The following is a 16,667-nucleotide window of genomic DNA, read 5'->3' on the forward strand; positions in this document are numbered from 1 at the left end:
CTCATGATTGTCATTTTGTGTGCTGTTCAGCTGGTGTCATTCACCTGCCCAGAGTTGGATAAACATAAGTCGGCTTAGACTGATAAATCCAAAAAGTCCACTGATGCATTAAAAATGAATCAATTTAAGAACTTGCCTTTAATTGGAATATGGCTCTACAACCTGCTGATAGGAGGTAGTGTTGAACATCTGCGTGCAGAAGTAGCTATACATGTTTATTTTTACCTTCGAGCATTCCTAATAAATATGCGGCTAGTATATGATAAGAATATTTTGGGGACCTTACACCTTGCAATTTTTGATCATGTAGACGGAGGGGACTTGAAAATTGTTTAGGGTGTTGAGGGGGAATCTGAAAAAACAATTATAAATTTCAATCGCAATTCCTTCCAGCCTCCCCCCCCCCCTCCTTTATATTTGCCTGGTCACTCCCGGAGCTCCCCGGTCTATGGCCAATCCGTATGCTTGGATACTTGTATGACCTTTGTTGACCTTCTCTCTGGCTGACTGCACAACTTGGAGGAAGTGCCAACGAACTACCAGACATATCAACATGGCCGCCTCCATGTTTTGACTGGCGACAATTGTTACTGGAATTTTCGGTAAGTATTACAACGTAAGAAATTCAATAGGGTTTCACCTGGTCATACGTAACAGTAAGAAAGCTCAAGTCTTTATTTGTTGACTCCTGATCCGCACTCAAGGCCCTTTTTATCTCATCATCCATCCACGCGCGCATCCATGCGACTGCCGCATGCAGTAGCTATTTCGCAGCCCTACCTAAGGCTAAGCCAAAATACTGTTGCTAGAACCACGATCGCCCCACAAACGTCAAAACTTTAGAGAACCCGGTACCATGACGTACCTTAAGCCCATTTTGAGCAAGTCAAACAGCTCATGAATATCGCCGATGTGTTTCCGACGATGATTGTGTTGATACATTACTTTGATTTCCGAACGCTATGCCGACCTAACCAAGCCATGCGGACCGGACAATTATGTGGCAGACCTAAATTACAGTTGTTTGTCAAGTGTGGTAACAACCGGTCCTACTAAAAACTGCCCGGCAATGCCCGGCACTGCCCGGCGACACACAGGGCACTGCCCGGCACGAAATAAGCGCGTCAGTTATCACAAGAAGTTTATATCTACATACCACAGACCACTAACTCTTATTAAAAACCTAAAAAACGATAGTTCAAGCCTCGAAAACGTCGATTTACTGGTTTATAGTTACGGCGTTCGTAACCCTACGCTGGGCCGGCCCTACGCAATCTTGTTTACAGAACCATACTATTTACTGAGAGAAGGGGTAGTAGCCTATCGAAATTTAAACCAAGCTTCGCCTTGTACTTTGAAGTCTTGCTGGATGGGGTGTCCGAAAGCAAGTGCTTGCATATTGCATTTGACAGTTCCACATTCCCGGTTCTTTTTTTTCCACTTTTGATGTTATCGATGTACAATTCATTATTCTGAGGGCCCAGCGTAAGGTTACAAACGCCGTAACTAAAGACCAGTAAATGCGACGTTTTTGAGGCTTGAACTATCGTTTTTTAGGTTTTTAATAAGAGTTAGTGGTCTGTGGTATGTAGATATAAACTTCTTGTGATAACTGACGCGCTTATTTCGTGCCGGGCAGTGCCCTGTTTGTCGCCGGGCAGTGCCGGGCATTGCCGGGCAGTTTTTAGTAGGACCCCTAACAACTAATCGTGGGGCGTTAGAACCAGTTGCGGGAAGCAGTTCACTTCGACCCCTGTACGTTTCCCACGCGAGTAAGTTAAACCCTGTCGTTGCTGGTTGTGGTCAACTCAACCCCGGTATCGGGTGTAGTCACTTTGAACTCGCCACTCTTGACAACACTTTGCTTGGAGAAATGATGTTTCTGTGAAAAAATCTTCTTCCAGTCAGCCATTTTTTAATATGCAAAAGGTGATTCATGCAACCATGGAAGTAGTTTCCATGATGCAACCAAAGCAGTTACTGTAGTGATTGAAAGTGCTGATGTCTTACCAATGCCTGTAGCCCAAACATTGGAGCACAGTGCTGTGTGTTCTCCATGTATACTTGCTTCACCGCACTATGAGCATCAAACAAAATTGGCGACTTGATCACAAGATAATGACATTTGATTTCCATTATACCATAGACTAAGGTCTAGGGTCTATATTAATACACAGACAGAAGAGGGGAAACCCGTTACTGTCTATGGCTAATACCAAAGGAAGGTATGAGGGGGTCAGAGTGACTTTGGTGGAAGAGTCAAGTTGACAAGGGGTGACTGGGATACATTTGACTAAGACTTGAATTCTCAGTCACGTACATTGACTCACTGGTTTCATAACTGTAAATTCTGCCCCTAATACATGTACTTCCATATTCACATTTTACAAGTGACTGACATTGACAATAGGGCCACTTAGGCTCCCTAACATGTGACTAACAGGTGTCAGGCTGTAATGGCAATACTGACCCGAAAGTACGTCAACTCACAGTCCCTGCCATAGATTCAGGCCCAAGTTGCTCACTTGGCTTTTCCTGGGCATATACAGCAGTTACTGGGCCAAGCGGCTATTTGGGCCGTCATGTTCACCCAACAATCTACACGATAGTCTGCCAAACTATATCACTTCAATTTTGTAATCGCCCTATCACTATTGCAACAGTGTGCTGAATTTAGTTCCTTCAATTTACCCTGTTTGGATGTAAATTGTATGCCCACAAACTTTGAACAAGTCTGTCCTTCCAACAGTGATGTAGTTGATGATAATGATATGAAAATAAATCAGCTGGAGAGAGAATAGAAATTACCAGTTATAATTGCCCACTGTCCTCAACAAAATGGAATGTGATTTAGGTACAAAACACATCCAAATGTTGTTGTCTCTGTTGACAGATAAACTAAACGTCAACTCACTGGCAATTTAAAATACTGGAATAAAATGTGAATTGCACAAGCAATGAGTTTGCCAAACAGCTTTGCTCTTGTTAAATTCATATATCAAATTAAACCTTGTGACATTAAAGCTGCATAGTCTTTGAGGTTTTGAGAATGACAAACTTAAGTGAACTCACAGGACTTTGCATTTATCTGATGCTAATGGAGGAACTGTAAAATTTTGGTTGATTCTCAATTTCTATAATTTATGTTTATTTTATGGCTGTCAAATATCAATGATATGAACAAGCAGACAAATAAATAAATAATATTGCCATTATTCATGGTTCAAAGACAGTTTTCTTACCTTAAATATCAAAAAACGAAAGAGTTGGTTCTTAATAATGGCAGAAAGCTAGAAAAAGTAGAATCTGTTACCATTGACAACCAACAGGTTGAAATAGTATCATCATTCCATATCTAGGGTCCATAGTAGACCAGAAGTTAAGTTTCAAAGAGAATACAGACGAAATTTATAAGAAAGCTCACCAACGAATATTCATTCTGAGGAAGCTAAAGAGTTTCAATGTTAGCAGTCACATCCTTGTTTCTGTATATCGTTGCTGTATGAAAGCATTCTAACTATAATATTGTCACATGGTTTGGTCATATTTCTGTTAAAGAGAGAATGCGATTAACGAAAATCGTAAACATATGTAGTCGACTTGTCGGGACAAAGTTAAAAGATCTTGGAGAACTGTATACTTGTGCTCTTCGTAGGAAAGGTTTATCCATTCTTGGTGATATATCTCACCCATTGAATGACAAGTTTCAATATCTGCCTTCGGGATGCCGTCTACTTGTGCCCAGGGCTAGGAAGAATCTTTTTAAGAGTCATTTATACCATCAGCAGTTGCTGTTTTAAATATGAATATGTCTGATTCCATCCGGAGAACCAGAGCAAACACCATTTTAAGTAGGAACTTTTAATATAGTGTTGTGTTTGTGTAACTGTTGTATTGTGTTGTATGGTGTTGTCCGTATTTGGTGTTTTTATAGCGGTCCTGATGTTTAAAGACAATTTTCCATGTTTTTATGGACAATAAAGTATATCTATCTATCTATTAAACTGATGTTATCATTATGGTATTTCATTACATCATATTCATTCCATTTTCACATGAATCACACAATATGATAATCTATTGAATTGTATTGTTTCCTTAAACTCCTCGTTCATACATAACAGATTTCCCAGAGCTGTAAATATCCCTACACTGATTTGACCAAAATGGAAAAAGCAATTCAGATGCAGAGCCAAGTCCGGCAAAATGCTGAAGAACTTAAGGATTTCATCAGGGATATTGATGCATGGACAGATTCTGTCAAAAAGAAAGATCAAAAACTGCTGGAACAGAAACATGGGACAGTTACAGAAGAAAAGGTGAGAATGTGGTTTATGTTTCTTTAGGAGTAATATGCCACTGGGTTGATACATGATGACATCACAGTTCAATCTTAATATTTAAAAACACATATTTGTTTAAAAATTGTGACAAGTCTTTTAGAAATAAATCTTACAGGAATTGTGGAAATGGTACTTCAATACCAACCACATTCCAGTTGAAACTATGAAAATTATATACCAAACGCGAGCAGTGTTAATATAGACAGGTGCACAAAGACAATCTTGTCAAAGTTCTTTCGGCAACATCAAAATGCCATATTTAGTAACAAACCTACAATCATGATCTGTGCCATTAGACTACCACTGTCTGATATATGTATACAATCTGTATGTGGCATTGAATGTGTCTCTTTGGACAATTACTAGGATCTTCCACCAGTCAGGAACTCTGCCCAAAGACCCAAGAAGAAAAAGAAGAAAGACAAAACGATAGATGTTCCTAAATCTGCAGATGTGAAGAAGAAGAAAAAACTCAAGGGATATGATTACAGAGCATGGGATAAATTTGATGTGGTAAGATTTTGCATTCATGAATTATAAAGCACTGTACCTTTATACACAAATATGTTTTCCTCAAAAACTTTGTTGTTGTTACTTTACTTTGAGATAGCTCTTTATTTCTCAATCAACATTGAGAAAGAACATCAGAAAATCATGATATTTGATGTGTTTAGCTGAACCATACTTTTCACTAGTATTCTGAATTCAGCAAATTTTCATGTTTGCCATTCAGATTTATGTTTTTGTCCAGCCTCAGTCTCATCATCTGCCTGACATCAGGTGTGTATTTCTTGTATTTTGCAATCATCCCTGTTCCCTAAACAACGACAGATAATATGTGTTCATTATTGTATTACATCAACCAAATTGACATCTAGTAGCATAAGAATGAAATAATGATAATAATAATAATGGGTTCTTATATACACACATATCCACAAGTACATGTGCTCAAGGTGCTTTTAATACAATTATTATTACCCCTGGTCACTGGACCTAATTTGATACCACTCAACTCACTGGGGAGCAAACAACAGCCCACATGTGCAGCCAATCAGCGCAGCAGAGCTAAACGCACATATTACAACCACTGTCCTACCAGGTACCCATCTCTCCTGGGTGGGGAGAAGACAGTGAGGAATAAAGTGCCTTGCTCAAGGACACAGCACCATGGCCATGCCGGGCTCGAACTCTCCATCCTGTGATCGTGCGTCCACTGCTCTAGCCACTGCCCATGATGCCTCCTCAGAATGCTGTTAAAGATAATAAAAAACTTGAGTGAAAAATTAATTCTTACAAGTGAACATTTATTTCTCTTCAGCAGCATTGATGTTATGGTTTTAAATCTACCATTTTAATCACAGTCCCCTGCACAGCTGGGATGAGCAGTTTCTAAGATTTTGCTGAAAGGTTACTGCCACTGTGATGTGTATAGCTTTTAGACACTTTGGATTGCTTTGACAGGAGAAAGAATGTGCTGCCTTAGATAGTGACAATGAAGAGAATGACAAAGACTCTGAATATGAAACAGACAGTGAAGCGGAGATGGAGGCAGAAAGGAAAAGACAAGAAGCTGCATTGGAAAAGGATAGGGTAGGTCAAGTGTAGTAAGCACTTTGATTAGTGTTTCCACCATAGTACAAGTACGGTACAATCTGTTGGTAGATCATTAGTTTGCAGGGCCAATACCTGTTTGCACTGAGTTGCCAAGTTTACATTTCTGCATATAATTCTTTATCATACAATTCCATTTATAGTAAACCTGGTCCATAAGACTTGAGAAGGACAAATGCATTGATCTGAGATTGGAATCTATTGTTATGGTCTTCTGATTTTCCTCATTCATGTTAAAGACACGTGTGTAACTATGGAATACTATTTGTTTGATAGAAGTTGACGTCTGTTTTTCTATTGAACATCACTTTGTTCCACGTAGATGATTTTATGCAATCTTGAAAATAGCAGAATAAAATTTTAACCCTACAAACTGAAACAGCAGCAAGGAAATATTCCAGATGCCGACTATATTGGTTTATCTTTTCAGGGCAATGCATTTTTCAAGCAAGGCAAATACCAAGAAGCTGTGCAGTGTTACACAACTGGTATTGAATGTGATCCATACAGTGCAATTCTTCCAGCAAACAGAGCAATGGCATATCTCAAGATGAAAAAGTGAGTATTGACAAAAAGCCAGATGGTAGCACCAACAGCTTCATCCCAGGCTATTGGCTAGAATAAAGTTTAACTTTCACAGTTGTTATAATGAGTGAAGGTCGTTATACTCATGTGAGTAGCTAAAGTATTAATCAGTGGTCCAAAGGTCAATATAAAGGATACCAGGAACAGATTTGAATCCTGTATTTATTGAATCATATTAACTTAGATGACTGTTGGCCATGTGTTAAATTCAAACTTATGATGAATAAGATGCACTGAGTATTTCTTCAGGGAATTCTGTGAAATTTTAATCAAGGTGAATTTTAATCCAGGTGAATGTTTCATTGGCAGTACAACATACATTTTGAAGCCTCACTCAAAATGCAATACCAACTTCAGTGCATAGAACTTTCTAATGTGTATAAATATAAATTTTGAAAATGTCAAGCTATCAACTGAATATGACTATCTTTATGTCTATTCTCCTAGTGTTTATTGTTTCTCTTCAAAGATCAAAGCTGACAATATGAACCAATGTACTGACAACATAAATACAATTCTTGGTGGTTTATCACCATTTTCAGAAATGTTAAAACGGACTGAAATTTTTCTTTGTTAATTATAGATATGAAAATGCTGAAACCGATTGCACTACAGCACTGTCTATCGACTACACTTATGTAAAAGCATATCATAGGAGAGGTACTGCCAGAATTGAATTAGACAGACTTGAAGATGCAAAAAAAGGTGAGAATTCTTTCTTGGTGAGATTTTTGTCCTTTTAGAACAAAACCTTTGACCTCATTTCCACAAGTTATATACTGTGATGTCTTCACTTTGTGGCTATATCCTGAATCTGGAATGGTGCCTCTTGAGTGGACAACATGTGCACAACAAGACTCAATATGGTGAGAAAAGATCTTAACGTCAGACAAAGGATACTTCTGCCATTTCAGTCTTTTGAATTCAGCAATATCTTTAAAAGGAAAATATTTAAAGCAAGTTTTGTTCCGCCTTCCTTAATATTTTGTACCTGATTTTATTTAGATTTTGAACAAGTTTTGAATTTAGAACCATCCAACAAACAAGCAGTGACAGAGTTAAAGAGGATACAAAAACTGACACTTATGAAAGAAGAAGAAGCAAGAAAGCAAGCTGAGAAAGATGCCTTGGCAATTGTAAAACCTGTAGAAAAGAAATCCCATGAAAGATCAAAGGTAACATAATGGACTACAAACCCGCAATTGTTTATGTTCTCTTCACTGACCACATAGTACATTAGTGTTGACAATATTCCAGTATATTTGTAATGATCAGTAGATATTCCCTATTATATCTGATCATACCAGTATATTGATGGTGCAAATGCTGCAATCTGATTGGTCGAGACACATAAAGAACCATGGTATATTGGGGATATTATACCACGGCTGGCATACGCGTGAGCTCTCAGCTTGAGCAAAAATCCTTTTATGACTTTCCATGCCAGAATTTCAATATACTGTTATGATATAATAGCAATAAATCACACCCAGCGACGGTATACCACTTGATTTTGACCAGTTCACTTCATATATGCACTCGCTATCCCTCATGCATATATGTCATTAGGGTCTATTCAAAAACAACCCTGACATTGGCGACAAAACTAAAACACAAAGACTCGACTTAGTTTGCCAAGCGGATGTATTCTGTGAGACTAATAATTATGACTGATGTTTATGAAATTTTCACATCAGACAAATTAATCATGGGAGCAATATGGGCCACCATGTAATTTGTTTACATCAATGAGCACATCAAAGATCAATGCAGATAAAGTTTTTACGTACCAAAATTGATGACACAGACTCTGTATAACCAGAGTATAAATCTGGTATTTTTTGTTCAGAGACAACAATCGTGGCTTGTAAATGTGGTTACAAGTTAAATGTATAATATATATAACTGAAACAATACTAGTACCGGTATATTCTGATATGCGTGGAGTACTGAGATACAAGTATCCTGAAAATCTTTCAAGTCTTTTGAACATTATGAAATCATAACCTTGACAACAAAAAAGTCTTTCATTGTAAGGTTTACTTTCTCAAGAAGATGCCAAATCAATAATTCAAAATAGAGTGTGAATTAACAAAATGGACAACTTTAAGAACATGGACAAAAAATTGCTACAAAACAGTATTAGACTACCTTGCCAATGGCCTTCAAATCTGTTTATCATTTCAATTCTTGTTTAGAAACCATTAAAAAGAATGGTCATTGAAGAAATAGGAGATGATGTTGTTCTTGTGGAAGAAGAAGAAGAAAGAAAACAAAATGCTGCAAACAAACAAACTCCCCCTGAAACTTCAGAAAAAGTAGCAACAAATTCGTCAGATTTAAGACCAGTTCAATTTTCCAGTCCAGCTGATATTTTAGCAGCGTCCAGTACAAATGCAGAGCCATGCGTTAATGGGAAGGTTCAGGAACTGCCGGAGAAAGACAGGAATAATGTCAGCAGGTGTGTAGGGTTCTTGTGTTTGGGTAATTGGGTGCAGTTCAACAGAATCAGAGAGACTTATGGGTCTTTTTCCTGAGTGTTGTAATTTTCACAATTACTGTCTGACTTAACCCCTTGACTACCAAGGCCAATGTATTCCTATATACCAGGCCCCCCTTATGTAAATATTGGATAAAATCTTGGTTGTGGTCATTGCATGAACACTGCTTAGAGTAAAAATTAAGTAAGTACCAATAAACCATATATTTTCTGAATCAGCATGAAATTTTCAACTTTTCATACATAAGTTTTGTATTTCCAGGTCACGTGACTGATCACATGACACATCACGTGACCAGAGTTAGCAAAGAATATGAATATTTGTAGCATCAGGACGTGTTTTGAACCCATAAAATGACGCAAATTTGAATACAGTTGCAATTTTCGTGGCATTGTCTTAACACATATGTAATATTAACTACCCTTTACTTTATTTATAGATGTACCTATTCAAGATTTTTCTCAAAAAAGGCAGAGTAAATGAACCACAAACATCAGCATCTGACATGATTCTGTATTTGAAAATCAACACATTTATATTTGTAAACACCTGCCTTATGTCTTCCTTCAGAAGCAATCATTTAAAATGGTTATTATTTATCGAAAAATAATTCATAATATTTAAAAATAACATTTTAGGGAACAACATATCAAATGACCAAACACATGACCAGTCATGTGACCAATCATATTGATAATATGGCTGCTATAAAAGTTCACTGGCTTATAGTAAAAATTGTATTTCCTCTAGTTTCATTCACGAATATTGCTGTTAACAGAACTATTTACATATAAATCATTTGTTTCCATAAATAAACATTTCATTTCATTAAAAAACTAACCATAAACATCTTCGCGATCGTCCGTACTTCTGAAAAGTGTAAACAATCAGCGCGACGCTTCTGTGATCAGTCTGACCTTTTAAGGTCGAGGTCATGGGTCACGACATTTGCTTCCGGATTTTGGCCATACTCGGACGTACGGGGGCGCAATCACATCAGGCCAGATCGGAATACATCAATCTATAGTTGCGCTGCGTGCCGACGCCAAATTACGGGATTTTTAGCGACAAAAACGTAGCAAATACGCCTATTTAACTGTGCCGGATATTTCCGGCACTCAAGGTATATGGTAATTCAATATGGCGCCGGATATATCCGGCGCCATAGGTAGTCAAGGGGTTAAGTAAATTGGCAGCTGTACCGCTTCCCAAACCTGCACAGTATATCACTGTAAATGTTGTCGATGAAATTTTTTTAAAAGTGAAATGTTCAAAACTTTAATTGATGTTTCTTAAATTGTAGATTCTGAAGGTTTTGTAGTGATTGGCCGTAAATTGAAACTTTCTGAATTCGTCAATTAAAATTTCCTGAAGCACAGTGTGTTGCACTTGTCCTTTACATATTGATGATTTATAATTTTAATTTGTACCTTTCCTCTTTCAGCACAGGCAATAAGACTGAAGATCTCGTTTCAACAGCAGAAGTTAAAACTTCAAAAGAAGACAGTAAAACAACACCACAAAATGTGCCAATTCCTGTCAGCAGCCAGATTCCAGCAATTCCTGATTGTCCAAGTACATCATATCAACTGCAGACAGATTGGAGAAAGTTACAAAACTATCCACTACAACTCTACCAGTATTTCAAGGTACTGTGACCCAGGAGATGGTGATACTTGACCAGAAAGTACATACACTGCAAACTTTTCACCAGTGAATTATGAAATCATAGAATTATGTCGCTAAAATTGCATTATTATCTTACAGTTGGTAATCTTGTGAATATGTACTCACTGTCATTTTACAGCTGTAACAATGGCAGAGTACTCGGTATGAGCAACAAGACTCATGACTGAAACAGCAAGATTTTCCATCCAAACAGCACAGACACTTTAAGAGCTCATTACAACAAATATTCAGGAGCAACCATAGACAATATTTGGTATCCTAAAGACATTTTCACTTCTTTTTGTGAAGAAATTGTCACTACTGTTAGTGAGTTAGTCTAAGTTAGTGAGGCAAGGATTCTCAGAAAGTAGATTAGTGAAATCATTTAAGAAGTTCTACGTAGATACGGAGATGTTATATCAAAATATGACCTGTCTGTTTCTCAAATGATGAGTGACAGCATACCAAATTTTGACTCACAAAAGTAATTTGGTGAATTCACCAAATAACAATGAATTTGTCACTTTGGGTCAATCTTGACGGGTGCGGCTAGCTGGCAGGGTACGCTTACCCATTCCGGACACCTGGTACCACCACTATTTCATGGTTCAAGATGGCCCCATTGCCTTTGTCATCATCTATATGTTCCTTGGACCTGGTAAATTTCATAGTTTACCTTGAATGATAACGATTATTGGACCTGATTTGATGTCTATTACCATTTTGGAGAACTCGCCATTAAGCCTCTCACAGTGTGTCGTTGCAATGCACATACATCAAAGACATTAAACCTCTCATAGTGTATCGATGCAGTGCATGTACATCAAAGTACACTAAAAGTAATAATATAGAACAGCATGAAAACACCTATAACCGGGTCTTTATTTTGGCTGTAGTGTCATTTTATTCCCCCACATTAATGTGCATTACTAGAATCACATCACTGTATCCCTCGGCCTTTGGCCTGTGGGAAAAATGAAGTATTTCTGGTAATGCTTTGACCCTCAGTGTAATAAGTGGGTAATATGTGTTCATAAGTTATTACAATATTCATCACACTGTATTTGGCACAAAGTGTCTAACATCATACAGAGACTCTCTCCTCATCCTGCAGAGCACAGTTGAACAGAAAAAAGTAGCGATAAAGATGGATCCTAGCCACTTAAAAAAACATTTGTATTGTCGGCAGTCTATTTAGGAAAGTCCTGTAAACAGCTGTAATGTTTCAATTTTGTTTTTCAGAGTATTCCACCAGCTAGTTACCCTAAGTTATTTCAGCAGTCACTAGATTCTGGAATGTTAAACAAGATTCTTTTGCTGTTGAGAGACAATTTTATTGTGTGAGTATCAGAAAAACTATACATTGTATCCTTGATATCATCTCTTACATTTTGAAGTCAAGTCTAGAACACTGCCAGAATATCACTGGTCATAACAAGGCATGTTTCCTTGGTTTGGAGAGATTGTGCTGCAGTAGTGTCGTAATGACAAACATCTGAAAATATATTTTTATCAAACTTTCTGATTATGTTGCACATCCTAGACATTCAATGGTAATTTTGTTTTTAATATTGTCACACTTTGCCATGTAGTAGTAAACTGTATCTTTGCAAAGAATAGTGTACATTGCCATGTATTGGTAGTATAATGTATCTTTGCAAAGGATGGTGTGTTGTGTATTTGTAACTTTCTGACAGGTCAATGCAACCTTTTGAGCACACTTTGTTTTAAGTTCTCATTGTTCACTTGATGTGTTTCCTTACAGAAATGAAGACCCAATCTTTGATATTCTCCATCATCTTTCTGAAGTCAAGCGGTTCAGCATGAATGTGATGTTTATGTCATCCACAGAAAAACAAGGTAAACGAAGTCCATCTTGGTTGTCTGGTCAGTTTTGTCAAAGAAATTATGAACTTTGGCCAGTAGGTGTTGTATGTGAAATAAACCATTAACTTCAACGAGTGGGAGTTGTCAGGTCTGCCAAGCCAACTTCACCAAGTGTTTGTTATCAATTTTGTCATAGAAACCATGAACTGCACTCTTAGGGCATTAAATGTCTGGTCTGTCAAGGAAACAGTGGTGTAAAACTATATAACAGTAATACAAATATAGCTGCTTTTGTCTCTTTGAAGCTTTCTGCATCGGCATAGAGCATGCTAACTGATATTTAATAAGACATGTATGAATCATAAGAATGATAAGACAATTCATGAGATAATCAGGTCATTTTATCTGTAACCTATCACTGTTCAAAATATTCTGCAACAGGTCACATCAGATGACATTGATCTTGTGAAATACAAGTACATGCTTCAAATCATTTTGATTGTGATGCATTTTCTTGCCTTATTTTTCTCTTCCAGTTGTCAATGATCTGTTTAGTTACATGGAGTCAAGACTACCTGATAAAGCTGCAGAAATTAAACTCCTGTCCAAGAAGTATGGCCTCTGATGATGTTTCCGTAGAAAGCAGTTTTGTGTTTTGAGAAAAGAATGAGATCCAATCACAGATATGCCTGATGCCTTACGAAGACTTTGTTAAAATCATGAACAGTTTATTCATATTTGCTTCATATAATTTCATAACTGATTATTCTGATGCATAGAAATCTTCCACTTTTGTTTTGTAAATATTGCAAATAAATCATGGCTACTTTGAATATCCAATTTGTTGCTTTTTTCTAAACGGGAACTTACAGGACCATGGGCGCACAATAGGGGGATTACTTATGAGGCAATCATTTGCATACACTGGGTGGGAGTTTTTGAATTCTCATAGCATCGCTTTGACCGTATGATAAATTTGAATAATCATGATGGGCACGTTCGTGACATATGCAAAGAGGGGTTAAATGGTCGTACAGGGAACACATTATGAAACATGTGTTCTCTGACAAAAATTGGAACATTTTTTCAGTTTATTTTTGACTCAAGTCACTATACCGGTATATTCACAGACAACATATGCAAGATTCAATGACAATGATTGCCTGAAGCAATGGCATAATTATGGGATTCTGGCACCAAACATGGCACGTCTGATCAGTAGCATGGCTTTTTGGCATTTGCATAGATTTACGATAATCCAGCTTTTATAGGGGAAGTTCCTGTTTAAACTGACAGGTTTTTGAAGGTTTCTGTCGTGTGAACGTATGTTACGCTGGTTATCTCATTGAATATAGTTGATTGATGTCTACACAGGAATTTATAGATGCCACTTTGTCCAGCTTCTATGGCAAGGAATTACTATGTGCTTATTTGTTCAATTCTGGACATTGATGTACCTAAAGCTGAGTTTCAGGGGCACCCAGTTTTGTTGCCGCATATATTTCAGTTTCTTCAGTTTTGCGTAAAATTGACTGAATGTCATTATTGTTCATGACTTTTGTTTTCATCATGCATGATTTTTAAATGTTACACTTTTTTTCATAGATCCTTTATCAATCTCCAGACAGAGATTGTAGCGGCGTGGAAAATTATAACATAGCTAGGGAGTCTCAGCAGTAGCCACACTAATCTCTGCCACAGGCGACGGTTTTCACCAACTTTTTGGGTATTGCGTGTTTTCCATGATATACATTTTCGAACCAAAAAAAATTAAATAAAAGAATAAATACACTAGTTTCAATATCGATCCTCGATTCCGTGAACACTTGCAAAACATAGACCTTGCTCTAGGTTACAGGGATGTAAATTGATGATTCAAAATGTATGCCCCGACGGCTGTCAGCTTTGCAGACGCGATTGCCAAAGTTTTAGCAGATTATTTATTATTTTTATTAGTGTATAATGTATTATTTTTGCCAGTGTGCGGAAAGTGCGATCTCTAGCTGGATTGCTCCCATCCGTTTAATATTTCCGCCACGTTTATTTAGCCAGTTGGGCGCGCGCAGGACTGAAGGAAGTCCGAGTTTGGAATATTTAAATTTGCCTGTAGCAGAGATTGGTGAAGGCGCGCGGTCAACGACTCGGAGACCCTCTAGCTTGGTTCGAATTATCCACGCTGCGCTGCTGCCCCACTGCGCTTCAATCTGTGTGTGGAGATTGATCCTTTATATCTCTTCAGAAATTTCAGTGTGAATTTGCCGTAGACAAAGTCTTTTTGAGTAGGGTTATTTCCAAGCCCAGTGCTTTCATTTAAATCCTTACAGAAATGTCAACATGTGCAATGTCAACCAGGGGCAAGTTTGATATATCTTCAGCAACGAAGCAAGGCAATCCTTCAGTTTCGGTCTCATGGACAAATTTAATAATATTCCAGATGTTGCTACCTTTATGTTTTTGTCTTTGAATGTGTCATGTTTGGTCATTTGAGCACAGACCATTTTAGCATGTTTAGTCTCTCCATTGCTGAACTGTTCTAAAAACACTTTAACAGTAGCGTACATCAGATTTAATTAAATCAATTTTGTCAACAGTATCGAACAATAGCTCATTAATGATGATAAGACTGGAAGCTAAGAGTGGGATGGTTCACCTTCATTTCTGCTAATGTGACTGTTACTTGCACTCCCCAAATCATTTCAGTTGGGCACAGATAAATCTCCCCTTGACAACAAGTTAATCTATGTGACGCTTCACCACGGTCTTCACTTTGCAGTGATGCATTGCATTCAATGAGAATCTAGGTAGCGCATTATGGAATGCTCTTCTTGCTGACCACCCCTGTCAGTCAGGAGAGGTGGTGGTTTAGCAACAAGGAAAGTGCTTCAATCTCATTTAATGCCACAACAAGCGACCTAGCGGCCGATATAGCTCCGCTGTGTTTATGTAGAGAATAACTATTTTTGACACATGTTGATGAAGAAGGTGGAAATCTTTGATAGCTCATTTCAATGGCCAGAAAAAAGTGGCTAAAATAGCTGCAAAAATACACAATTGAAAATTTCATCATAATTTGGATATATCACATTGGACCATCCCTGAGAACATGTCAACCAAAGCTATCTAACGAGTAGTTTTTTTTAAATGAAATTTTCTGACCAAAAATGGCAAAAATTGCCCCAAAAATAGAACTTGCAGATTTCACCATAATTTCAATATATCATATATTAAAATAATCCCTTGGAACCTGTATACCAAATATCAAAGCTATCGACTTGCAGTTTTTGAGAAATTTTTTGACCAAAAATGGCAAAAATTGCCCCAAAAATACAAAATTGCAGATGTCACCATAATTTCAATATATCACATTGAGTTCATTTGTAGGAACCTGCATATCAAATTTCAAAGCTATCGGACCAATACTTTTTGAGAAACATTTTTTGACCAAAAATGGAAAAAATTGCCCCAAAAATACAAAATTGCCGATTTCATCATAATTTCAATAAATATCATTAAGTTTATCTGTAGGAACCTGTGTACCAAATTTCAAAGCTATCAGATGGGTAGTTTTGGAAATACACATTTTTTGACCAAAAATGGCAAAAATTGCCCCAAAAATACAAAATTACAGATTTCATCAGAAAATCAATCTATATTAGTTAGTTCATCTATAGAAACCTGTATACCAAATTTCAAAGCTATCAGACCAGTACTTTTTGAGAAACACATTTTTTGACCAAAAATGGCAAAAATTGCCTTAAAAATGCAAATTTGCATATTTCTGCACAGTTTGAAGAAATCTGAAATAGATCATCCCTAGGGACATATGTACCAAATATCAAAGCTATCTGACTAGTAGTTTTGAAGAAGGAGATTTTTAAAGATTTTTTTACCAAAAATGACAAAAAATGCCTTAAAAATACAAATATGCAAATTTCACAACAATTTGAACAAATCTATCTGAGGTCACCCTAAGTAAACTGCATATCAAATTTCAAAGCAATCGGACTTGCGGTTTCAGAGAAGATTTTTTTACCAAAAATAGTAAAAAAAATGCCCCCAAAATACAAATATGCAAATTTCACCACGATTTGAACAAACTTAAGTGAGGTTACCCCAAGTGAACTGCATA

At 37.1% G+C, this 16,667-nt stretch overlaps 1 protein-coding gene across 1 annotated transcript; it reads left to right on the plus strand.

The window, feature by feature from the left end:
* The first annotated feature begins 513 nt into the window (after positions 1–513).
* Positions 514–13,378, plus strand: LOC139135787 (RNA polymerase II-associated protein 3-like). Its single transcript, XM_070703487.1, has 12 exons — positions 514–602; positions 4,125–4,319; positions 4,710–4,856; positions 5,808–5,936; positions 6,388–6,515; positions 7,126–7,247; positions 7,548–7,717; positions 8,741–9,003; positions 10,488–10,692; positions 11,954–12,051; positions 12,477–12,571; positions 13,075–13,378. Exons 2-12 carry the CDS (start codon positions 4,167–4,169, stop codon positions 13,161–13,163), a joined length of 1,599 nt encoding a protein of 532 aa, XP_070559588.1. The 5' UTR covers positions 514–602; positions 4,125–4,166; the 3' UTR covers positions 13,164–13,378.
* Positions 13,379–16,667: the final 3,289 nt, after the last annotated feature.

This window comes from Ptychodera flava, chromosome 6, assembly GCF_041260155.1.
Source record: "Ptychodera flava strain L36383 chromosome 6, AS_Pfla_20210202, whole genome shotgun sequence".
In the NCBI taxonomy this organism is placed as follows: Eukaryota; Metazoa; Hemichordata; class Enteropneusta; family Ptychoderidae; genus Ptychodera; species Ptychodera flava.

What these genes read in the sequence shown, in the direction of transcription:
- LOC139135787 (XM_070703487.1), top strand. Translation starts at nt 4,167, where the DNA reads ATGGAAAAAGCAATTCAGATGCAGAGCCAAGTCCGGCAAAATGCTGAA. An exon ending in GCATATCTCAAGATGAAAAA is followed by an intron (nt 6,516 to 7,125) that starts GTGAGTATTGAC and finishes TGTTAATTATAG; the next exon opens with ATATGAAAATGCTGAAACCG. An exon ending in GACAGGAATAATGTCAGCAG is followed by an intron (nt 9,004 to 10,487) that starts GTGTGTAGGGTT and finishes TTCCTCTTTCAG; the next exon opens with CACAGGCAATAAGACTGAAG.